This window comes from Microcebus murinus, chromosome 30, assembly GCF_040939455.1.
Source record: "Microcebus murinus isolate Inina chromosome 30, M.murinus_Inina_mat1.0, whole genome shotgun sequence".
NCBI lineage: Eukaryota > Metazoa > Chordata > Mammalia > Primates > Cheirogaleidae > Microcebus > Microcebus murinus.
This window is the reverse complement of record NC_134133.1, coordinates 205,537-228,660: the sequence shown is the minus strand read 5'-3', so window position 1 is coordinate 228,660 and position 23,124 is coordinate 205,537. Positions and strand designations below refer to the sequence as shown.

At 55.9% G+C, this 23,124-nt stretch overlaps 2 protein-coding genes and 2 non-coding genes across 7 annotated transcripts; 3 read left to right on the top strand and 1 right to left on the bottom strand.

The window, feature by feature from the left end:
* Window positions 1-4,673: 4,673 nt before the first annotated feature.
* Window positions 4,674-10,406, top strand: RACK1 (receptor for activated C kinase 1). Its single transcript, XM_075998804.1, has 8 exons — window positions 4,674-4,913; window positions 6,410-6,581; window positions 7,128-7,275; window positions 7,511-7,606; window positions 8,313-8,423; window positions 8,921-9,061; window positions 9,555-9,665; window positions 10,296-10,406. Exons 1-8 carry the CDS (start codon window positions 4,805-4,807, stop codon window positions 10,359-10,361), a joined length of 954 nt encoding a protein of 317 aa, XP_075854919.1. The 5' UTR covers window positions 4,674-4,804; the 3' UTR covers window positions 10,362-10,406.
* Window positions 5,064-5,131, top strand: LOC142865614 (small nucleolar RNA SNORD95). The gene has a single exon (XR_012915814.1). It is a non-coding gene; the product is annotated as a small nucleolar RNA SNORD95 (small nucleolar RNA).
* LOC142865613 (small nucleolar RNA SNORD96 family) lies at window positions 6,890-6,968 on the top strand. Its single transcript, XR_012915813.1, has one exon. It is a non-coding gene; the product is annotated as a small nucleolar RNA SNORD96 family (small nucleolar RNA).
* A 1,359-nt stretch (window positions 10,407-11,765) lies between the features above and the next one.
* On the bottom strand, window positions 11,766-22,501 carry TRIM41 (tripartite motif containing 41). 4 transcript variants are annotated; one of them, XM_012738549.3, is made up of 8 exons: window positions 20,975-22,501; window positions 16,284-16,379; window positions 14,396-14,626; window positions 13,866-13,888; window positions 13,537-13,664; window positions 12,932-13,113; window positions 12,296-12,352; window positions 11,766-11,944 (listed from the first exon to the last, which is right to left on the bottom strand). In XM_012738549.3, exons 1-8 carry the CDS (start codon window positions 21,782-21,784, stop codon window positions 11,897-11,899), a joined length of 1,575 nt encoding a protein of 524 aa, XP_012594003.1. In that variant the 5' UTR covers window positions 21,785-22,501; the 3' UTR covers window positions 11,766-11,896. The 4 variants fall into 4 exon arrangements, 3 of the variants coding, with proteins under 3 accessions (XP_012594003.1, XP_012594004.1, XP_012594001.1); XM_012738550.3 differs by having other exon boundaries at window positions 12,938-13,113; XR_001147271.2 differs by having other exon boundaries at window positions 11,855-11,944; window positions 12,296-13,113.
* Window positions 22,502-23,124: the final 623 nt, after the last annotated feature.

The following is a 23,124-nucleotide window of genomic DNA, read 5'->3' as shown; positions in this document are numbered from 1 at the left end:
TTGCAGTACTGTGGGAAAGCCACCTGCCCAGAGCTTCAGCGAGCAGTCAGCAGCCCCTGTGGTCCTGGCCACACACCCTTTCCTCAGCCCCTCACCTACCACCTACAGGCAGCCCTGGCCTACTACCTACAGGTACCCCTCGCCTACCACCTACAGGCAGCCCTCGCCTACCACCCACAGGCAGCCCTCGCCTACCACCCACAGGCAGCCCTCGCCTACCACCCACAGGTAGCCCCTCGCCTACCATCCACAGGTAGCCCCTCGCCTACCACCCACAGGCAGCCCTCGCCTACCACCTAACAGGCAGCCCTCGCCTACCACCTACAGGTAGCCCCTCGCCTACCACCTACAGGTAGCCCCTCGCCTACCACCTACAGGTAGCCCCTCGCCTACCACCTACAGGTAGCCCTCGCCTACCACCTACAGGTAGCCCCTCGCCTACCACCTACAGGTAGCCCTCGCCTACCACCTACAGGTAGCCCCTCGCCTACCACCCACAGGTAGCCCCTCGCCTACCACCCACAGGTAGCCCCTCGCCTACCACCCACAGGTAGCCCCTCGCCTACCACCCACAGGCAGCCCTCGCCTACCACCTAACAGGCAGCCCTCGCCTACCGCCTACAGGTAGCCCCTCGCCTACCGCCTACAGGTAGCCCTCGCCTACCGCCCACAGGTAGCCCCTCGCCTACCGCCCACAGGTAGCCCCTCGCCTACCGCCCACAGGTAGCCCCTCGCCTACCGCCCACAGGTAGCCCCTCGCCTACCGCCCACAGGCAGCCCTCGCCTACCACCTAACAGGCAGCCCTCGCCTACCACCTACAGGTAGCCCCTCGCCTACCACCTACAGGTAGCCCTCGCCTACCACCTACAGGTAGCCCCTCGCCTACCACCCACAGGCAGCCCTCGCCTACCACCCACAGGCAGCCCTCGCCTACCACCTAACAGGCAGCCCTCGCCTACCACCTAACAGGCAGCCCTCGCCTACCACCCACAGGTAGCCCCTCGCCTACCACCCACAGGTAGCCCCTCGCCTACCACCCACAGGTAGCCCCTCGCCTACCGCCTACAGGTAGCCCTCGCCTACCGCCTACAGGTAGCCCTCGCCTACCGCCTACAGGTAGCCCTCGCCTACCGCCTACAGGTAGCCCTCGCCTACCGCCTACAGGTAGCCCTCGCCTACAGGTAGCCCCTCGCCTACCGCCCGCAGGTAGCCCACAGGCAGCCCTCGCCTACCGCCTACAGGTAGCCCCTCGCCTACCGCCCGCAGGTAGCCCCTCGCCTACCACCCACAGGCAGCCCTCGCCTACCACCTACAGGCAGCCCTGGCCTACCACCCACAGGCAGCCCTGGCCTACCACCCACAGGCAACCCTCGCCTACCACCTACAGGTACCCCTCGCCTACCACCTAACAGGCAGCCCTCGCCTACCACCTACAGGCAGCCCTCACCTACACCCACAGGCAGCCCTGGCCTACCACCCACAGGCAGCCCTGGCCTACCGCCTACAGGTAGCCCTGGCCTCGGCATTTGAGGGAAAACCTGCCGCACCCCATCGAGGGCCGAATGCTGGCAGGAGACAGGGGCGCGTCCTCCAGAAAAGGCCCGCGTCCCCGGCAGGGCCCTCCAACCGCGTGACTCCTGCCAGAAAAGCAGCGGCGAGACTTTCTCGGAGGAGCCTCTGCAGTGTCTCGGGGGTTCCTACCTCGCGTGCAGAGTCTCGGGGGTTCCTACCTCGCGTGCAGTGTCTCGGGGGTTCCTACCTCGCGTGCAGTGTCTCGGGGGTTCCTACCTCGCGTGCAGAGTCTCGGGGGTTCCTACCTCGCGTGCAGAGTCTCGGGGTTCCTACCTCGCGTGCAGTGTCTCGGGGGTTCCTACCTCGCGTGCAGAGTCTCGGGGGTTCCTACCTCGCGTGCAGTGTCTCGGGGGTTCCTACCTCGCGTGCAGAGTCTCGGGGGTTCCTACCTCGCGTGCAGAGTCTCGGGGGTTCCTACCTCGCGTGCAGTGTCTCGGGGGTTCCTACCTCGCGTGCAGTGTCTCGGGGGTTCCTACCTCGCGTGCAGTGTCTCGGGGGTTCCTACCTCGCGTGCAGAGTCTCGGGGGTTCCTACCTCGCGTGCAGAGTCTCGGGGGTTCCTACCTCGCGTGCAGAGTCTCGGGGGTTCCTACCTCGCGTGCAGTGTCTCGGGGGTTCCTACCTCGCGTGCAGTGTCTCGGGGGTTCCTACCTCGCGTGCAGTGTCTCGGGGGTTCCTACCTCGCGTGCAGTGTCTCGGGGGTTCCCACCTCGCGTGCAGAGTCTCGGGGGTTCCCACCTCGCGTGCAGAGTCTCGGGGGTTCCTACCTCGCGTGCAGTGTCTCGGGGGTTCCTACCTCGCGTGCAGTGTCTCGGGGGTTCCTACCTCGCGTGCAGTGTCTCGGGGGTTCCTACCTCGCGTGCAGTGTCTCGGGGGTTCCTACCTCGCGTGCAGAGTCTCGGGGGTTCCTACCTCGCGTGCAGAGTCTCGGGGGTTCCTACCTCGCGTGCAGTGTCTCGGGGGTTCCTACCTCGCGTGCAGTGTCTCGGGGGTTCTTACCTCGCGTGCAGTGTCTCGGGGGTTCCTACCTCGCGTGCAGAGTCTCGGGGGTTCCTACCTCGCGTGCAGAGTCTCGGGGGTTCCTACCTCGCGTTCAGTGTCTCGGGGGTTCCTACCTCGCGTGCAGTGTCTCGGGGGTTCCTACCTCGCGTGCAGAGTCTCGGGGTTCCTACCTCGCGTGCAGTGTCTCGGGGGTTCCTACCTCGCGTGCAGTGTCTCGGGGGTTCCTACCTCGCGTGCAGTGTCTCGGGGGTTCCTACCTCGCGTGCAGAGTCTCGGGGTTCCTACCTCGCGTGCAGTGTCTCGGGGGTTCCTACCTCGCGTGCAGTGTCTCGGGGGTTCCTACCTCGCGTGCAGAGTCTCGGGGGTTCCTACCTCGCGTGCAGAGTCTCGGGGGTTCCTACCTCGCGTGCAGAGTCTCGGGGGTTCCTACCTCGCGTGCAGTGTCTCGGGGGTTCCTACCTCGCGTGCAGAGTCTCGGGGGTTCCTACCTCGCGTGCAGAGTCTCGGGGGTTCCTACCTCGCGTGCAGAGTCTCGGGGGTTCTTACCTCGCGCGGAGTGCAGTGTGCCGTGAGGACCAGACGTGCGAGCGCGCGGGCAGCGCCCGGACCCCGCGGCCAGGAACGGGCCCGCCGTCGGGGCGCCGGCCGGCCCCGGAGTCTCCCCTGAAGAGCAAGCGGGGGGCTCCGGCAGGCCCCCAGCCTCCGCGCGGCCGGAGAGTCCCGGGGGCGCAGGGGGCGGGCGGCGCGGGCGCGGGTGCCTACGCGGCCCCCGAGGAGAACTCGCGAGCGCGGGTCGACGCCAGCCGGCGCCCAGCGGGGAGGCGGCGCTCCGGCCCAGGCCTCACCCGAGGCCGCCCAGGCCTGTCCTTCCGCGGCCGCTGCGGCCCGCGGGCATCCCCTCCGGGCGCGCGGAGGGTGTCGGCGGGAAACTCCGAAGGGAAAGCCCACCACACACAGTCCCTTTCCCCTTCTCCCCGGGCCACTGAGGGCCGCGGGCACGAGCGTCCCTCTCGGGGTGAGGGGCGGGCCCCGGGACACTCCCGGCCGGCGGACGGAGGCATCGCGCGAGGCCCCGGTCTCGCGAGGCCGGGGACCCGCATCCGCCGGCGGGGGGCGGGGCCGCCCTCCCGCTTCCGGAAAGGGCGCTTAAGGCGGGGGACCCTTCGTGGCTCCCTCAGGGCTGCGGCGGCGCAGTTCCCGGGCTTCACGCTGTCCGCTGCCAGATTCTCACTTAGTTCCTACAAGGTCACTCCCTCCTGCCTCAGTGCTGGCCGGACCGGCTCCCTCTGGGGACTCGGAGCGCGCGGGGACGTGGGAGATCGCGTTCCGCAGTTCCCACGCTCCCCGCTTTGGAGTTTCTTCTAAAAATTTTAGGCCCGGGCGCCGCGGCTCGCGCCTGTCATCCCGGCACTCTGGGAGGCCGAGGCGGGCGGATCGCTCGAGGTCAGGAGTTCGAGACCAGCCTGAGCAAGAGCGAGACCCCGTCTCTCTACCATAAATAGAAATAAATTAATTGGCCAACTAAAAATATGTAGAAAAAACTAGCCGGGCATGGTGGCGCGTGCCTGTAGTCCCAGCTACTCGGGAGGCTGAGGCGGGAGGATCGCTTGAGCCCAGGAGTTTGAGGTTGCTGTGAGCTAGGCTGACGCCCCGGCACTCACTCTAGCCCGGGCAACAAAGCGAGACTCTGTCTCAAAAAAAAATAAAAGTTTCTTTTAAAAACTTTAATGCCGCATATTTATTCATCTTGAGACAGAGCCTCACTCTGTCTATTTAAAATGGCCCACCCTCGCTGGCAGTAGCGAACTGAAAGCCAACGTCGCCCGCGAGCACCGAGCGGAAGAGGCGGCGCCTCTCAGGGCCGGGGACGCGGCTCGGCGGTCCCCGCGGGAGTGCGCGCTTCACCTGGCTCACCTCTTCGGTATCACACCCTAAATCGTCGCCTGAGGAGCGCTTTCACACACCTGAGTGTATTCGTTTCCCAACGTGTTTGTACGGCGTCGGGCGCTCTCACCTCTCCCCGTAAACCACAGGGCGCCGCCATCTTGAGCGGAAACGGCTCGTGGGGGTCGCCATTTTGCCCGGGCGGGCGGGTGTTTCCGGTTCCGGCGGGGGGTTGGTCCTTCCTTTCTCTCCGTAGGCCCGCGGCGGGAGCGGCCGTGGCGCTCGTCTCTCTGGGCTATCCGGTGGCATCCTCGTCGCTGCGGCGACCCTCGCACCCGCCGTCGCCATGACTGAGCAGATGACCCTTCGTGGCACCCTCAAGGGCCACAACGGCTGGGTCACCCAGATCGCTACGACCCCGCAGTTCCCGGACATGATACTGTCCGCTTCTCGAGGTAGTGCGGGGCTGGGGCGCGGGGACCGGGTTGGGCGCTGGGGGGTGCGCGTGCCGCACGCGTGGCCGGGCCTGGCCGACCCCTGCGTGTGGGCCTCCTGCCGGCCTCCCCGCAGTGTGGCTGGGCGTCTGCGGGGACCCGGGGGCGGGCGGAGCGGTGATGACCCCAACATGCCATCTGAGAGCCCGTGCTGAAATCCAGAGGCTGTTTCTGAGCTGCCGCCCTGTTCCCGGCCCGGTGGGACGGGGGTGGCCCGGGGCGCCTCCCGACTCGTGCCCTTCCGGCCCGTCCTGTGCACCCTCGTCCCCCGTGTGCCCGAGTGCGTTCGGAGGCTTCTCGTGCCTTCCATTCGCCCCCACGCTATTTAGAATTGTCTGACGCCAGGAGGTCGTGTTTGGCTCTCAGCCCTAAAGCTGGAGCGCGCGACACGTGTCACCTTCAGCCGAAGCATCCAGTCCTGTGGTCCTGCAGAAAGTGGCTTTTGCAGCATTGACTGCCACGTTGCAAAAAATAAAAATAAAAATAAAAAAATTTGTTCACCCTGAGGCCATGGGGTTTTATTATAAAAACTTTGAAAACGAGACAGTAGTTTCTAACGTGACGGAAAATCGGTTGCTTTTTTTTTTTATTTATTATTATTTTCTGTGCAACTTGGGAAATATAGTTCACAGGAGTAAAGTTAAGAGATGTGTGTGTCGCCTATGCTTCTCACGAGGCCCTGGGCTTAAAAAACTAGCCCCGAGTTAAATACAGCCTCACATGGCATTTGTGTTAATTGTCGATTTTCTGTCGTCACAGGAGGCCCGTAGGTAATCAACAGCAAAACAGCTGTGTTTCTGAATTCTGAGAAAAAGATGGTTCAGTTCCTCTGAATCTCAGGAAAAGGTTGTCCATGATCTGGGGCGCCTGAGTTAAATTATCAGGGTGTGGCTTAGCTGTACCTGTGATTTTATTCCGGGTAGGGGGTCACTCAGCCCTGGCCTAATAAATGCTATTGTAGCCTCCTTTTCTCTTTTATGTATCTTTTTTTTTTTTTTTTTTGGAGACAGAGTCTCGCTTTGTTGCCCAGGCTAGAGTGAGTGCCGTGGCCTCAGCCTCGCTCACAGCAACCTCAGACTCCTGGGCTCAAGCCATCCTCCTGCCTCAGCCTCCCGAGTAGCTGGGACGACAGGCATGCGCCACCATGCCCGGCTGATTTTTTTATATATATATTAGTGGGCCAATTAATTTATTTCTGTTTTATAGTAGAGACTGAGTCTTGCTCTTGATCAGGCTGGTTTCGAACTCCTGACCTGGAGCAATCCGCCCGCCTTGGCCTCCCAGAGTGCTAGGATGACAGGTGTGAGCCACCGTGTCCAGCCTTTTATGTGTCTTTAATTTGTCATCCTGTTACCCCAACCACTGCAACCTTGAGACATCCTGAATTACCCAGTAGGTTAGCGCATCGGCTGCAGAGTTCCTCACTCGTTTTCCTTGTCTGTTTCACCTCTCCTTAGATAAGACCATCATCATGTGGAAGCTGACCAGAGACGAGACCAACTACGGCATCCCGCAGCGTGCTCTGCGGGGTCACTCCCATTTCGTCAGTGACGTGGTCATCTCCTCGGATGGCCAGTTCGCGCTCTCAGGCTCCTGGGATGGGACCCTGCGCCTCTGGGATCTCACAACGCAAGTAGCTGCTCGCCTAGCTGGGGGGGGGAGGCTTGGGAGAAAGCTGGGCGGAGATGAGGTGGGGGGGGCAGTTTCCCAGGGGACATCAGGCCCATCTGGAGCTGTAAGCAGAGTACACGGAGAAGACGGTTGTGCTGGTCTGGCCTCACCTCCTGTGCTTCGAGTTGAGTTAGCTCAGAGTTGCCGGGGAGTGGTCTGGCTGGGAATTTTGGCCAGGTGCAGCAGTTTGGAGTTGGCAGCACTTGCTCTCGGGTGTTTTATCTGGAAAGCCCTGTCCTGGATAGTAGTTGGCAGGCGGAATAGAGGGTCCTGGTGATGATGGACGACATTGTCAGCCAACCCCCACGTGGGAGTGAGGACATGTCCTGCAATTCTGAAGGGATTCTCTGGCATGTGTGCACTTAGCCGAGGGCTTGCTGTGATCAGAGCCGCTCCCCGGGGTTTGGTGGGAGGTGCAGCAGACGGGGACTGGCCGGGGAAGCGGTGTGGCTGGGCGAGCATTTGCAGAGTCTGTCTGGAGAGTGATCGCCTCCTCCCTCGCAGGGGCACCACCACGCGGCGGTTCGTGGGGCACACCAAGGACGTGCTGAGCGTGGCCTTCTCCTCTGACAACCGGCAGATTGTCTCTGGGTCCCGAGACAAAACCATCAAGCTGTGGAACACTCTGGGCGTGTGCAAGTACACTGTCCAGGTAAAGTGAGGGCGTGGCAGACAGTGCGCACCCAGGGTTTTCTCCCGCCTGTTTTCTTAGCCTTTGTCTTAATGTGGTGACTTTAAAGGTCTTGTCAGGAGTGGAAAGAGACCTTAAGCCCGAAGGTTCGGGCTCCAAGGATGCCAACACCCCTTCCACTGAAGGGAGGGGTGGGGGCCTGGGGTCTCACGAGGCAGGATGTCTTCCCTGACCTCCTTTCCTTTCCGTCCTCTAGGATGAGAGCCACTCGGAGTGGGTGTCTTGTGTCCGCTTCTCGCCCAACAGCAGCAACCCCATCATCGTTTCCTGTGGCTGGGACAAGCTGGTCAAGGTGAGCTCTGGGCCACGGCACAGGCCCTTACGGCCAGAGTGTGCTCCTCGACAGAGTGCAGCTGTAGAGGTTTTTGCGGATTCTCTCAGTTGGTTTTTCCTCTTGCTGTTTTACGATCTGAAGTAGCTAATTAGTTCTTTTAAAGTCAGCACACAGCATTTGGTACCTTCTTATTCTCAGCTGCCCTTGAGTGGTCCAAGACAGGTTTTTAACCTTTTCTTATTACTATTGGGGATGATAAATGGGTACTCTATCCAGGAGTTTGCTTTTTATATTTATTTATTTTTTGGGACAGAGTCTCGCTTTGTTGCCCAGGCTAGAGTGAGTGCCGTGGCATCAGCCTCGCTCACTGCAACCTCACACTCCTGGGCTCCAGTGATCCTCCTGCCTCAGCCTCCCGAGTAGCTGGGACCACAGGCATACACCACCATGCCCGGCTAATTTTTTCTATACATATTAATTCGCCAATTAATTGGTAGAGACGGCGTCTCGCTCTTGCTCAGGCTGGTTTCGAACTCCTGTCCGAGAGCCATCCGCCTGCCTCAGCCTCCCAGAGTGCTAGGATGCCAGGCGTGAGCCACCACGCCCAGCCAAAGGAGTTTGCTTTTTAAAACAAGGTGCCACCTCTTTTGTTGGGCCTGAACTCTCCTGGCCCTAGTCAGTCCAGAGCTGGGTGCCTCACCCGTCAACCCACCCATCTGTGTAGGTGTGGAACTTGGCTAACTGCAAGCTGAAGACCAATCACATCGGCCACACGGGCTATCTGAACACAGTGACTGTCTCGCCGGATGGATCACTCTGTGCTTCTGGAGGCAAGGTATTCTGGGGCCAAAAGTCTCTTACTCGGTGAGAGAGAGTATCGTGGGAAGAATACTTAACCAGCGTCTTTAACGTGAAATGAAATGACAGTTAAAGGTTAGCTGGATTGATGTAGGAGGATAGCGAGATAGCACTCCAAGAGTATGTTTCTGAAAACGATGTAGCGAAAGGCATACTATTTAAAAGAAAAGGATTGTTCTCTATAAAGTTGGGTTTCTTGGAGCAATTGGTGAGACTGGGATCCTGTTTTTGGAACTGACCATAGTAATTTATTTATACCTCGTCAGTGGCTCTTGATGGGGTCGGTGTGGTGTTCCACATTAAAGGAAAGGCATATAGAAATAAATAATTGGTCCTCTGAGTCATTAGCTTTCGGGAGGCCCGGGGTACTGGGAGAAAGCGTGAAGGATGGACTCTGACCGAAGTCTAGAGACGGGTGGGATTAACATCTGGAAGAGGTCGCGCTGCCCTGACTCACCTCACCTGTGTGCCCAGGACGGCCAGGCCATGCTGTGGGACCTCAACGAAGGCAAGCACCTGTACACACTGGATGGTGGGGACATCATCAACGCCCTGTGCTTCAGCCCCAACCGCTACTGGCTGTGTGCCGCCACAGGCCCCAGCATCAAAATCTGGGTGAGTGTGGGCTGTGGCTCCGGCTGGGTGCCCAGTGCACACGGTGAGCCTGGCAGTGTGGCGATGGCTGCGGGTGCCCCTGGCCCCCAGCCGGGGGGAGCCGAGCTCCTGAACAAGTGGCTAACCGTCTCACTGTCAGCAGAGACCCAGCAAGGCTCAGATTTCCCAGGATTGGGATTTGCGGTGGTGGGATGGCTTGTATAGCAGCTTACTCGCCCTCAGCATAAACTGACATTCGGTCTGGGTGATCCTTTGCAGTGGGGTGCTGCCTTGTGCATTTCAGGGTGTCTGGCAGCGTCTCCAGCATTTGCCCACTAGAAGCCATCCTTCCCTCCCCAGCAGGAGCAACTAAAAATGCATGTGTGCCGGCACGGCCACACGTCCCCTGGGGGAAAATCGTCCCACTGAGAAACTGAGTTATGACGGGGCTTTGAGGGAGAACCTCTGGTGGATGGAAGCGTGAAGGGTTTTGTTGGTGTCGCCCCGTCCCCAGGACTTGGAGGGCAAGATAATCGTGGACGAGCTGAAGCAGGAGGTCATCAGCACCAGCAGCAAGGCAGAGCCCCCCCAGTGCACCTCTCTGGCCTGGTCTGCTGATGGCCAGGTAAGTCGCTGCTTCCTTTTTATTTTTTGCTTCTGTTTTGAGATGGGGGGCTTTCTGTTGCCAAGTCTGGAGTATAGTGGGGTGGCTTGATCGTAAGTCACCCTAACCTCCAACTCCTGGGCTCCAGCGATCCTCCCGCCTCAGCCTCGAGAGTAGCTGGGACGACAGGCGTGCGCCACCACGCCCGGCTAGCCTTTCCTCTCAGCTGTTAGTGTGTCTGGTTTGTCAGGCACAAGATCAGTGTGTTTGGCATAAAGTGAAATGGCAAAAAGGATTAGCTGGGTTGATTAGCATGGTCTGGGCAGCTGCGCACCAGGGCGACGGCTGTGATTTGGAGGGCAGTGGTCGCACCCTTCAGTTTGTACCTTGCTTATTTTGACCAGAGTTGAAATGTCTGGATCCTATCACTCACTGGCTGCTGCTTCCTCTAGGGGTACATAGTCACCGCCTACAATCTGGTAGTTAGAAGTGGGGCTGGTTGTGTTTTTTTTAATGATCCTGGAACTTTAGAAGGAATTGCTTTTATCTTTTAGCAAGCAGAGTGGAGTTCTTAGAAATGAGGCCTTCACTGGCACTAGTGGAGCTGCAGAGTTCATGGCTGGGCCTATCACTGTTTTTTCTCTCCTGCAGACTCTGTTTGCTGGCTACACAGACAACCTGGTACGCGTGTGGCAGGTGACCATCGGCACCCGCTAGAAATTTTACGGCAGAGTTTCTAGAAATAAACTTTTTCTGACTTAAGGCTCCATACGTATCTATGTTGCTTACAGGTCAAGAAGCCATTAGTTGAGGTATTGGCAACCTGGAGGCTGGGGGCGAAACCTGGGGACCAAGTAAAGAAGGCCTAGAGGGGAAAGGGAAATGTCAGTCTGTGTCCACTTTCTGTAGGGTTGTGGTGGCGTCAGATGTCACATTTATGGGAGGGAGTTTTCCCAAACTTGCCCCATCCCTGTGTCCTACATTCCGGTACAGTCAGCCTACCTTAAGCCTAGGGAAACTTGCTGAGTGAAAAAGACTGGTTGTTTCAAGGTGATTGCCATCGAGTTGGAAATAGCAGGCTCCTCGAAACCTCTTTGATAGAGACCAGTCTCTATCAACTTGGATCTTTGATCAAAATGGAGTGGGTTCTTTTTTTAAAAAAAAAAAAATCTTGAAGGCAAGCCAACTCTCACCAGAAGAATTGGTGCTTAACCACAACTTGTTTAAAGTTCTGAGTGGCCTGGGGAGTATTCATAAATTAAAATAGGCCCTTCCGTACAGTTCTCAACCTACACCTGTTAGTCACAAGCATGGCTGCCTTGTGGAAGGTCAGAAGTGGGCTGTAAAACTAGCCCTGTAATTTCCAATCTCAGTACAGGTGTGCTGTAATAGCCTTATGAGACCTCAAAACTGCAGTTTTCCCAGCACAGTACTCTGACAGCTGAACAGCTGCAGCATGTTGCAGGTGTGTATGTGCCGCTTTGCCCTGGTTCCTACTCCCTTGACTGGAGTTTCAGCTAGGTGTTGGTCACACATATCCTTGGAGGTATGTTCCAGAGACCTGGGCTTGTGAGCTATGGGTATGAGATTCCTGGGGGAACCTCATTCCTAGAGCCTCAGAGCAGTGGTAGAAAAGAAATGGCAAATTATCTTCAAGTAAATTCTGAACATTGCCAGTAAAGAAACTAGGTGAAGTGTTGGGGGGGAGATCAGCATCCAGTCTTTGTTGATTCAGGTGTGACAGGTGCAGAAAGGTGGCGTAAAGCGGAACTACCAGCTCTGTTGTGTGCTCACTGTGGCAAAGAAATCTCTTGAATTACATCCTGTTTCTGCTCATGTAAAGGAAGGGACTCCACAAAAGAAGCAAATAAACATTTTATTTCCACAACACAACCCACCTTCCCTTTTCCCTAAGAACATGAGTTCACCTCGGCCATCAAAGCAGAGGACAGAAGCTGACAAGTGACAAGGCAAGGGGTTATTAGAAAAATAGATTATACCCAAGGCTCTGCACCTGGGGACCCAAACCTGTCCCCAAGTGCCCCCTCAAGGGCTTGCCAAACGGAACTAAAGGCATGGAGACTGACTGGAAACGGAAAAGCCAACTCCATTTGAACAAAATGGAAAGGAGCATGGCAGTGAAAACACCTGGAGGGGTGTAGGGTGGAAAGAGCTTTGCTCCCAGATTGAGTGCTGGAAAAGGGAAGGGGGAGAAAATAATTTATTGGGTGATGTATGGTATGTAGTTTCAATCATGGCGACCATTCCAGATCTCTCACTGAAGCTAAATTCTGGCCGGTCTATGGAGGTAGAAATTGGGGACGGAAGGAAAAATTTAGAATCCCTCCTTCCCCAGAAGAGTAGACTTTTTTTTTTATTACCCAGCTCTACCCTTTGGCCCAGCCTGCCTCCCCAAAACAGCTTCCAAATCCCTTAGCTAGAATCTGCATCAGAAGATGGAATTGGAATGGGGATGTTGTGAGTCTTGCCCAAACCCTCCAGCCCTAGCACTGACACTGAGGTTGTTGAGTAGGGGTGGGGAAAGGAGTTAGGGAATGAAATTACAATCTCCCCACATCCCTTCCTTGGGATGGGATGGGCAGACGGGGAAGGCCAGGCAGCTGTTCTCACTATCAGGGACCCATGCAGACCTGTTGGACAGAGGTGAGAGAAGGCCGAGCTGGAGGCCAGGAGGGTTCTTTAGGCTCCTAGAAGGAGAAGCAGGGGCCTGGGGTCAAAGGGCAGCGGGAAGCATCGCAGTAACAAACAGCGGGAGGAGCCGTTGAGCCCCAGACTTACGGGCCACCTTCCACCACCACCCGTCCCCCTAGTGCCAACCAGAGGGGCCCCTGCGGGTGGCAGGCTGATCAAGGGCAGAGCTTGATGCGGGTGCCCTTGGAGAGCACGCGGAAGAAAGGGAAGACACGCTCGCCCAGGAAGGCAGCGGAGAAGGTGTGCACGTGGGCCAGAGTCTCTGCGTTGTAGAAGCCCAGGCGCCCAGCCTCATAGTCCAAGTACACGCCGAAGCGCCGAGGCTTCTCGCTGGGGCTCAGCAGCGTCTGCTCCGTCGAGCTCTGCGCCTGGTAGCGTTTGCCGTTGGTGCCCACACACCACACTTCCCGCTGGAGCAGGGGCTGCTGGGGCAGGTGGAGCCGGCGGCGGCGATGGTGATGGCGTGAGGAGCTGGCATCGCCGCTGCCCACAGAGGACCCCCCGGAGCCCACCTTTTCCTTATGATGGGTCGACTCACGGGCAGCGCCCACCGCCCAGCCCCGCCGCCCGCCCACCTCTACCTCCCAGTAGTGCCGGCCGGAGCGGAAGCCCTGGGCCCCCAGTACGCAGCAGTCGGCTGAGAAACGCTTGGGGTGGTCAGCAACCTCCTGCCGCCGCTCTGCCAGGCGGACCCCCCGGCGGTCAGGGGACAGCATCAGGGCCGGGTGAGCCGTGTCGGGGTCCAGCGTCAGGTCCACTTGGGGGGGGAGGACAAATATGCCCGGGCTGGAACGACTGTTCCCCATCAGCAGCCAACTCCACAGGCTCGGCCCTTCCTGCTGTCCTCCCCACCTGCCCCTGTCCAGCTCCCCTGAACGCCCATGCCACCCTGGAGGCCAGGCCCAGGTTCCCATGGGCTCCACCTCTCCTCACTCCTGGTCCCAGGACACCTGGCAGGAGGTCTGCCCACTGGCCCTGGCTCTTCTTGCCACCCCACCCACCCACAAAACCTAGCTGAGCTAGGACCAGCCACTCCTGGCTGGAAACCTCAGAGCAGCCCACCTGTATCCTGCTCCGTCTCCACTCCCCACACCTCCCCCAGGGCCCGACTTCCCTCAGGACCCAATCTCAGGTCTGTGAAGGGAAAGGCAAAGGAAGGTCGTACAGGTGACCTCCCTACCTCTCGCAGCCTGACAGAACATCCGGCTCATTTTCCTCACGATGGCATCTGTCAGGAAGTCATGGCTATGGGGTTGGCACGGGTCAGGGGACCAGACCTCTGGGGGCTGCAGCTGTACCTCTTCACACCTGGAGGAAGGGGACCGGGCAGGGGTGGGACCATGATACTCCCAGAGGGAAGAGCAGAAGCTGGGGGAAGGAGAAGAGGGGAGGGTCCGGGAGGCAGAAACTCAGGTCCTGGGGAAGGAAGGACGGGAGGGACACCCAAAAGAGGCAGGGACGGGGAACCAGATGCCACTGGGTCACAAAGGGGACAGAGTGGAAACACACCTATTGAAAGTCTCCTTGATGTCCTGGGAATAACAGAAACAAAAAGAGGGAGGGAGAAAGAGACAAAAAAAGTGTCAGCTGCACAGGGACAGCTCCTTTCCCCAGTGTCCAGCCAGAAGGACTGAACTTGAACAAGAAGGGACAATCAGCAGCCTCAAGGCCCCCAGCAAACATGCACCCTTCTAACCACCCTGTGCCGTACTACACCTGACTCCTCTCACCTGCTCAGCCCAATAATGGAATTTTCACAGTATTGACTTGGTTGCCTTTCTCGGGGTGTCACTGTCAAAAATTCTTTCCTCAACTCTCATTTAAGTCCCTCACTCTACAACTCCAATCTTGCCTTTCATTGGGTACAACCATCGTCACACACACATTTGACATTAACTCTGTTTCCAGCCTCAAAAAACGTCTTTGGTCTTCAGGTTAAATCAGGTGGGTTTCTCTGGACAGGTGTCCTAGTGAGCACTGCCCGACAGAACCAGGGGCCTGGGGGAGACGGAGGAGACGCTGGAGGAGACGCTGCTCACCTGGAGCAGCCGCAGGCCCCCCTGCTGGCTGCGCTCCTGGGCCTCGGCCAGCAGGCGGCTCAGCTGGGTGGCCTGCTCCGCCAGGCGGCTGGCCGCTGCTCCCGCGCGCCCCAGCTGGGCTTCGTGCATCTCTCTGAGGCGCCGCTCCAGCCCTGCCTGCTCTTCGGCCAGAAACCGCGTCAGACGCCCGAACTCCGAAGCCACAGCTGCCAGCTCTGATTTCATCTGGCTCTGGAATGATGCAGAGGGGACAGTGGACACCACCTCGACACACAGGAAGATAGACCTAGCTTTGCAACTGCCACCTGTCAGCTCACAGGAAAGGAGCCCTACGTTCCCCAGGTCCAAGAAAGACCTGAGAGTGGTACGAGGCCTCGTCACTGGTCCCAAACTCACCAACCTCTGCCCGGAAGACTTACCTCCGCCTGGCCCACCTAACCTGACTCACCCTTCACAGCTAAGCTTAGATATTACTGCAAGAAGAAGCCTTCCCTCCCCTCCAGATGTGAATCAGGACCTCCATAAATATCGCTGTATCTCTTCACAGCACACAGAATACTGAAATGCTATGTTTACAATGGAGTTCCAACATCTTTCTTCCCTGCTATACCGTAAGCTCCCACTGGCAGGGACTCGGAATGTCTTTGTTCGCCACGGTGTCCTCAGACTCTGGCATAGCACCAACCAGAGTAGGCACTTGTTAAGAATTTTTTAAATTAAATGAATATATTCAGGAATCAAGATATGAAATTAGGTCCTGACTATACCACTAATCACAGTGACCTCTAGATGAAGAATCAGCAAACTCTTTCTGTAAAGGTCCAGATGGTAAATATTTTATGTTTTGTGGGCCAAGAGGCAAAATCAAGGAGATACAGGTGCTTAATGTCCTATAACAGAGAACACGGCTGCCCAGTCCCTCCCCGTGTGCCTGGTCTGGGCAATCCAGGGGGGTGGTCATGCTTTTCACCCCGTCACCACCAGCTGCAGACATTCTCTGGACAAAGTAACAAGCCTGAGGGGGTAGCCAGGTGGGGGAGGGAAACAGCCACCACAGTCAGTGTCACTCTCTGCCCCAGTGACACTCAGATCCTGGCACATCTTCCTCTGTACCCCGGAGAGCCCAAAAGCATCAACTCGGGCAGCTGGCCAGAGGCAGGATGATTGCCCAACTGCCAGACTCAGATTCCCAAGCAGCAGAGTCCTAATGTGTAGGTGGGGATGAGCGTGAGCCCTGGGAAGTGGCAAGGCCCAGCCACTGCCTGTGAGGCAGGTGCCAGGAGGGAGGAGGAAAGAGGGACGGAAGAGGATGTGCTGGTTTGGTCTCTGAAGCCCACAGTGCCAGCCCATTCCAGCATGGGGTAGGGATTGAAGAAAATTTCTGAGAAGACTCCTGGGGGAGAGGTGAGCAATAATACAAGAAGGGCTGAGAAACAATGCACTAGGATACCAGGTCTCTGCAAGGTGAGCATTCACTAATTCCTCCCTCCCACCAAAACACCCTGGCCCCTTCCCAGGACAGAGCACTGTCCCAAGCCCACACCCCTCTCATGCTTGGGCTGCTCTGGCCACCACCTGCATCTCTTCTGGGACCTGGGGCTTCTCTGATGGCCGTAATGTGGGTTTGCCTTGCCTTCTCCAGGCTCTGAATTTAGGTGTCCTGCTCTGCAGCCTTGGGCGGGCACCTGACACTCCACAAAACAGGCCTCAGTTTGCACTCCGTTTGGGAACCTAGGAACCAACATGCCTCCCGACCCTCAAGGCCCCCTTCTCACAGGTCTTGGCTACACCCCCTCGGGAGACTTAGTCACCCCTTATGAGAGTGGCCGTCCCGCCTTCCTTGCCTGACCCCAAGACCAGTCAGCCCCTGTCAGGGATGCCTGCCTACCTTCAGCTCTGTCACCCGCCTCTCCTCCTTGGCCTTCATCTTCTGCACAGCCTCCAAGTGCTTCCTCAACGGCTCCACGTGCCCCTGTAGTTTGGCCTGAGGGATGGGAAATGGAAGATTAGAGGTGAGAGCTGGGAGAGGCACCTGCCCCTTCAGAGCCCACCGCTCTAATCCTCCCTACAGTGGGTTGGGGCTCAAAGTCTGATCCCCCCAACACAGTGTCAAATGAACATTGTACTCCCTTCTCCCCTTTCTTCTCTCGGAGTATTTCAAGGGCCTCCAATCCTCCCTGTGCTCAGGTCTAAAAGCCCTGAGGGTATTCTCTAAAGGTGGGATCCTTATGATGCTCAAAGTTAGGGTGGACTCCTCACCACATGGGGTCTTTACACATCTGTGTTCCTGCCTTTGGTCCCTGCCCCCTCACAGGCAATCTTCCCCTTGATTTTCATCTCTAAATACTTTTTTTTTTTTGAGACAGAGTCTCACTTTCTTGCCCAGGCTAGAAGGAGTGCTGTGGCATCAGCTCAGCTCACAGCAACCTCAAACTCCTGGGCTCAAGCGATCCTCCTGCCTCAGCCTCCCGAGTAGCTGGGACTACAGGCACGCGCCACCATGCCCGGCTAATTTTTTCCATATATATTAGTTGGCCAATTAATTTCTTTCTATTTATAGTAGAGACGGGGTCTCCCTCTTGCTCAGGCTGGTTTCGAACTCCTGACCTCAAGCAATCCACCTGCCTTGGCCTCCCAGAGTGCTAGGATTACAGGCATGAGCCATCGAGCCTGGCCTCTAAATACTTTTCTGATGGTGGTGTACCTGTGCTAAAAATCCTGCCGTGGTTCTCCACCACTTCCAAAATATTGACCCTACATTTCTAGCCTCACCTCCTATACCTATGGCTTCCACACAGACTCTTAGGTTTAGCTTCATAAAACTACTTGTCATTTCCTGAGTACAATTCCATGCTGTTCCCTCTGCCTAGGACTGCCCTTCCACTTGGCCCAAGGTATTCTTCTAAAACCCAGTTCCCTGACCATGGCCCTGATCCTCCCCAGCCCCAACTTCTCTGTGATCCCAAGGAATCCCGAATAAAACCCATACACTGCCGCAGCACCAATAATTGAGAAGTATGCCTCCTGAGGACACACTGAGGCCCTGCCCCCATTTCACTTATTTTAATTTCTATGCTTCTCTCTGCCTATCTGCTTTCTCTTCCATGCTAAATGGAACACAAGAACAAAAACCCTCTCAGAATGCCTTAGGTTGTAACTTTCACAGCCAACAGGTATGCAAGCTCTGTGTTCCAACAATTTGTAGCTGAATCTTTTTCTTTAAAGGGCTGTTAGAGACCAGAATAGGTGAAATAAGCCCTACCTACTTGCTCTTTCTTCTTTTATGTACTATTCTAGCCTTTCTCCCTTCCTTTTCCTTAAGTAATACACGGTAGAAGAGCTCAAGCCTGGACTCCAAGGAGGACCAGAATGCAGCTCGAGGTGACCTGAGGCAAGCCATGCTTCCAGTTCCCTCAGCTTAGAATGGGAACGGAATCTAACTCACGGACAGTATACTCAGTGCAGTGTCTGGCATACAGCAAAAGATCAGTAAATGTTATCTAGTATTTGCAGGCCTTAAGCTGCCAGTGACATCCTAATAATGACCCTTGCACTAAAGAGGTTACTGACCGAGAGTAGAAAAGGCAGTTGTTGCACAGGATAAGTGATTATGGAAAAATATGACAGTAATAATAAAATTATAGTCTATCTAGCACATGAAAACACAAATTACACAAAATTTAACCTTTTGATAATACTTTCTACTTTTCTACAGTCAATAATTTCTAATCCATTAATTCAGAATTGATAATGCTTAAATTTACCATTAATATTTTTCCTAAATTGACCAAAACATTCATAAGCACAAATACAAATACAGTCTTTCTTTTTTTTTTTGAGACAGTCTCACTCTGTTTTCCGGGCTAGAGGGCCATGGCGTCAGCCTAGCTCACAGCAACCTCAAACTCCTGGGCTCAAGTGATCCTCCTGCCTCAGCCTCCTGAGTAGCTGAGGACTACAGGCACGCGCCACCATGCCCAGCTAATTTTTTCTATTTTTGGTAGACAAGGGGTCTCACTCTTGCTCAGGCTGGTCTCGAACACTTGAGCTCAAACAATCTGCCCACCTTAGCCTCCCAGAATGCTAGGATTACAGGCGTGAGCCAGTGTGCCCGGCCCAAATAGTAATATTTAGGAAAACATTTCAAGGGCATTTAACTGTTTAGCAGCTTTATTTACATATCATTTGTGTGTTATTACCTATTCAATAAAGAATATTTCTACAAAACACAACTGTGTGTCAAGCCAGTGCTGGTTAGTGTAAGTATGTATCTGAAAAGAATAAACTACCCGCCTATCAATAGTCTAAAAGTCAGAAAGGAAACCACTCACATTACTTCTATATAATAAAACTTACGTATTTACATTTGTTGATCAGTTAATGTCAGATTAAATATGTGTATCTGGCCTCCCAAATTGCAGAGCCCAGCAAACCGATCAAGAAAAGGGATTATGACTTAATTCCCCATCCACTTCAGGACCTAATTAATACAGGATTTTCAGGCAACTGGCATTCAACAGATTTGCCTAATACAAATTAAAATCCAGTTTCAGAAGCTCTTTGGAGGAATCCTGTGGAGGGTGAGAGGGTTCGAAGGTGAAAGGGCAGAAAGCTCATGGACAGTCCACCAGCCAGGTTCCAGATAACAAAGCGGCTGCACATGATTTGATGGGTACGGTTAATTTGGAACTGAGGGGTTATAAAAGGGAAAGACAAAAGGAGGTCACAACTTCCACTAAAAATGAAGGCCTACCAGGCAAACCATGCTACCAATGCAGTGATTCCAGTGATTTAGCTAAACTGGGCTTCCTAAACATATTCTCCCCACTACTGATTGAGAAACTCCAGTGGTAGGATCCACAGTACTTTTGAAAACCTCCCCTAGTAATTCTGACAATCAGCCAGGTCTGACAGTCAGCCAGGTTCAATAATCATTGTGTAGAAGGAAGAGTTACTTGTGATGAGATGATGTATGTTTGTCTGAAGCTGTGTTAGAACAGAGAAGCCATAGACACACTATTCTAAAATTGTAGTAATGATGATAATACCCAAATGAAGTTACTGTAGGAATCAGGAGGTGTAAAAACAGTCACAAAACAAAAATGCTCAGTGCAGAACACACAGAGGAGGCCAGGCACTGTGGCTCATGCCCGTAATCCTAGCACTTTGGGAGGCTGAGGCGGGAGGATCGCTTGAGGTCAAGAGTTTGAGACCAACGTGAATAAGAGCGAGACCCCCATCTCTACAAAAAAGTAGAAAAATTAGCTGGGTCTTGTGGCATGCACCTGTGGTCCCAGGTACTGGGTAGGCTAAGATCCTAAGGAGGATCACTTGACCTCAGGAGTTTACAGTGAGCGTTTGCAGTGAGCTATGATGACACCACCACGGTACTCTAATCACGGTGATAGAGACCCTGTCTCAAAACCACAAAGAAACAGAACACACAGAGGCTACCCTCTCCTCCCCCTGGTCCTGTTGCTTTAAACCCATCCAGGCCTTCACTAAGTAGTGCTATCTGTATTTGTTCTGGCTGTCTCATGGACAAGTCTTCTTTACATGTGTTCAAAGAGTCAGGATCAGAAGTAGGGGGCAAAACATTAGCAAAACCAGAATCTGACTCCAAGAAGAAGGGTCACATGTCAGTAAAGTCAAACTACTACATCCAAATGGTGGTGACGCTGTTAGTATACACTACGGGGAGGGACACTAATAACCATCACTTACTAACGCTGTATGGCCCTGTGTAGAGTACTTAAAACCCGTTTCCCAGTCTGTAATATGGGAACGGAAAACATATCAAACTCACAGGGTTGCTTTGCGTTTTAATGAGATAGTCTGCAAAAAGTGCCTACCCAGTGCCTGATATACACATAAGTGTCCAGTAAATATTAACTATCAATCCTGGTGAAAGTAAAGTTCAAATACACTCAGAGACCTAACCAAGATTTGACAGTTAATAAGTGCAGAGCCACGTCTTCTGACTTACAAGCCCCTCTCTTTTCTGGTCGGTACACCAGACTAATAATGCAGATCCAACAAAAATTCTCAAGAGGAGAATCAAGCCACATCATGGGGTGGGGTGGGGAACCTGGTGGGAGGCAAGTGCAGGGCTTCTGGGTCTGACACTAGTCGTCGTTTCTATGCTCTTGCTTTAGAGCCCCTTCCAGTTCTTTGAGGTCCCCGGGTTTTTCCCAGCTCTAGGTATCTCAGTGAAGGATAGACCGAAGACTCACCCAGAAGAAAATGAGAGTAGTGGCAAAGCCTAGGGACCTGTCACTTGCACTCTTACACTTGGGGACAGCGCAAGTGTGAAACAGCAGTGGCTTGCTCCCCAGGAGATGAGGCCCCGTAATCCGGCATCACTGGCTTATAGCTATTTGCTCTGAGGAAATCAGCCTTCCCTGGTCTTCCTCACCGCACACTTTGTCTTGTGCACAAGATCTTTTTCATTCTGACCCACCTTGGTGCCGGTAATTGCTTAGAGAGAATCAGCCCACCAGTACATGAGGTTCTTCAGGGGACCCCAGCTCCCCTTACTTCCTCTCCTCCACCGCCATCCTCCCCCCCATCTCCTCTCACCTTGTACTCCTGCACCACCTCCTCCAGCGGCACCACGCTGTGCTGTTTGTGGCTCCTGGATTCCCGGCACACCACGCAGATGGCCTCTTCGTCCACCTCGCAGAAGAGTTTCAATGCTTCTTGGTGCTTGGGACAGATGCCCTGCTCGTTCACGCGGCTCCCTCGGCCGGGGGTGGGGTGCATCTGCCGGATCACCTGGACCATGTTGGCCAGCTGGAGGTTGGGGCGGAAGCTCCGTCGAGGGAAGCTCTTTCGGCACTGGGGGCAGGTGAAGCACCTCCGAGGGGCTGGAGGCGGGGGCAGTGGGGTGACGGGGTCTAGCTCTTCTTCCTCGTCCTCCTCCAGCACTTCCTCCTCGTCCTCCTCATCTTCCCCCCTCAGGTCCTCCTCCATGTCCCCCAAGTAGTAGTCCAGGTCTTCTTCCTCGTCCTCCTCCTCCCACACGTAGTCCATGTTGTCCCAATTGGACCCACCCATGCCTCTGGTCCAGAACACACCCTCCTCTTCCTCCTCGACCTCCTCCTCCATGTCACCCTCGTAGTCTTCATCCCGCATGGGGGTGTCCCATCCCCCACCGGCCCCCACAGCCTCGACTTCCTCCTCCTCGCCGTCCTCCTCCTCCTCCTCCCGGTCTAACTCTTCCCTGTCCTCCTCATCTTCCCCGCCCCACAGCTGGGTTACACACACTCGGCAGAAGTTGTGCCCGCAGCCGATGGATACGGGGTCGGTGAAGTAATCGAGGCAGATGGCGCACACCGCCTCCTCCTGAAGGGTCTGCACAGGGTTGGGTGTCATGGCAACGGCAGCCATCTTAGTGTCCAGTCAGCCAGGGTAGAGGTGCGGTGGGGGGGCGGGGGTCTTCCCTCTCAGACGCCCCGGCGACCCGGCCCCACCCCCAGCCCTGCCTCCCCACAGCTCGCCTCAAGCGCTGCCAGAGGAAAGTCCTCCCGACAACCCACCCCTCGACACAGGACTCCCTACGCCTGGACGACAACCGTGTCTCTGCGAGGGGAGGGGACAGAGCTGAGCGCCACCGCCAAGTCCCTCAGGTGGCCCTGAGTGCAAATCTGCCCCAACGCTCCCTTGGCCTCCTCATAAACCCCCGCCCCACCTCACTTCCTGGCCCCGCCCCCAGCTTCCGGCCTCGCTCCCAACACTTCCGGCTTCTGCACTCCGTCCAGGCTCGCGAGTTCCCTCCGCGGTCGCGCTACGCCCGCTTCTTCCCCGCCGGGCCCGAGGACGACAGGAAACGACGAGGAGACGCTCTAGCCGGCACTCGGGCACAGGGCGGAAGGGCTAGGACGGTGGAGGCCCGCGTCTCGGTGGTGCAGGGGCAGCGGGGAATACAGACAGAACAGAAGAATCGCCCATCCCCATCCCCCGCCACTGGGGGCAAACTCTGGAGGGCCGTGGGAGCGCTTGGCGACTGTCTGCTTTTGCTGCTATAACCGCATCGGCCCAGCGCCATCCTACCGATCAGGCACGGGCGGCTGGAGCACGGACTCCCCCGCAGCCGGCCCCGGAAGTGGAGGGGCGGGCCCCGGAGAGCGCCCTGAAGTACTTCCGGCCCTTCTAGGCGGTGGACTTACTTTGTTGCGGAGGACTCGGGTTGGGGGCGGGGCCGGAGACGTCCCACCCTCCCCCAGCCAAGGTTAGCATTTCCACACCTGTGTTAGTTAGAAACTGCCGCCAGGTCGCTGTCGCGTTGTTTGGGTGAACTTCCCGAACTGCACATCAGTAAAGGAATAACTGACAAGTCATTACATTCACGTTCACACGGTAAAAACTTGACTCGTAGTCAAGATGCATTCTCAAGTAAAAAAACAATAAAAACAAGGGCCCCCACAGCGTGTGGAGTACTCTTCAGCTGCAAAAAATGGGGGGGAGGTTGTTGAAAGTATTTGCTATGTTTGTCATCCTGTGCTTACTCACGCAGGCCAATACCTCGGAGGGTTTTGTAAAAATTAGAGTTCGTGTCACGTAAAGCGATCGGAACGTCGCTGCGCACACAGAGCCTGCGGGCGTCGCGCCCCTCTATTGGCGTCAGCGTCCGGCGAGGAAACTCGGGACGGTGTGGGGGAGCGTGCGAGTCGTGGGTGTCGTTCTGTGCCTTTGAGTTTCGAGCCTACCTGCCTAATACGTATCTTTAA

Excerpts from the sequence above, each read along its gene's own strand:
- TRIM41 (XM_012738547.3), bottom strand. The coding sequence starts at position 21,784 with ATGGCTGCCGTTGCCATGACACCCAACCCTGTGCAGACCCTTCAGGAG. Across the intron at positions 13,665-13,865 it reads ATCAAGGAGACTTTCAATAG|GTGTGAAGAGGTACAGCTGC; the intron begins GTGTGTTTCCAC and ends CCCTTCCTCCAG. Across the intron at positions 13,114-13,536 it reads GTTCTGTCAGGCTGCGAGAG|TGGACCTGACGCTGGACCCC; the intron begins GTAGGGAGGTCA and ends TCCCCCCCCAAG.
- RACK1 (XM_075998804.1), top strand. The coding sequence starts at position 4,805 with ATGACTGAGCAGATGACCCTTCGTGGCACCCTCAAGGGCCACAACGGC. Across the intron at positions 6,582-7,127 it reads CGCCTCTGGGATCTCACAAC|GGGCACCACCACGCGGCGGT; the intron begins GCAAGTAGCTGC and ends CCTCCCTCGCAG. Across the intron at positions 7,276-7,510 it reads TGTGCAAGTACACTGTCCAG|GATGAGAGCCACTCGGAGTG; the intron begins GTAAAGTGAGGG and ends TCCGTCCTCTAG.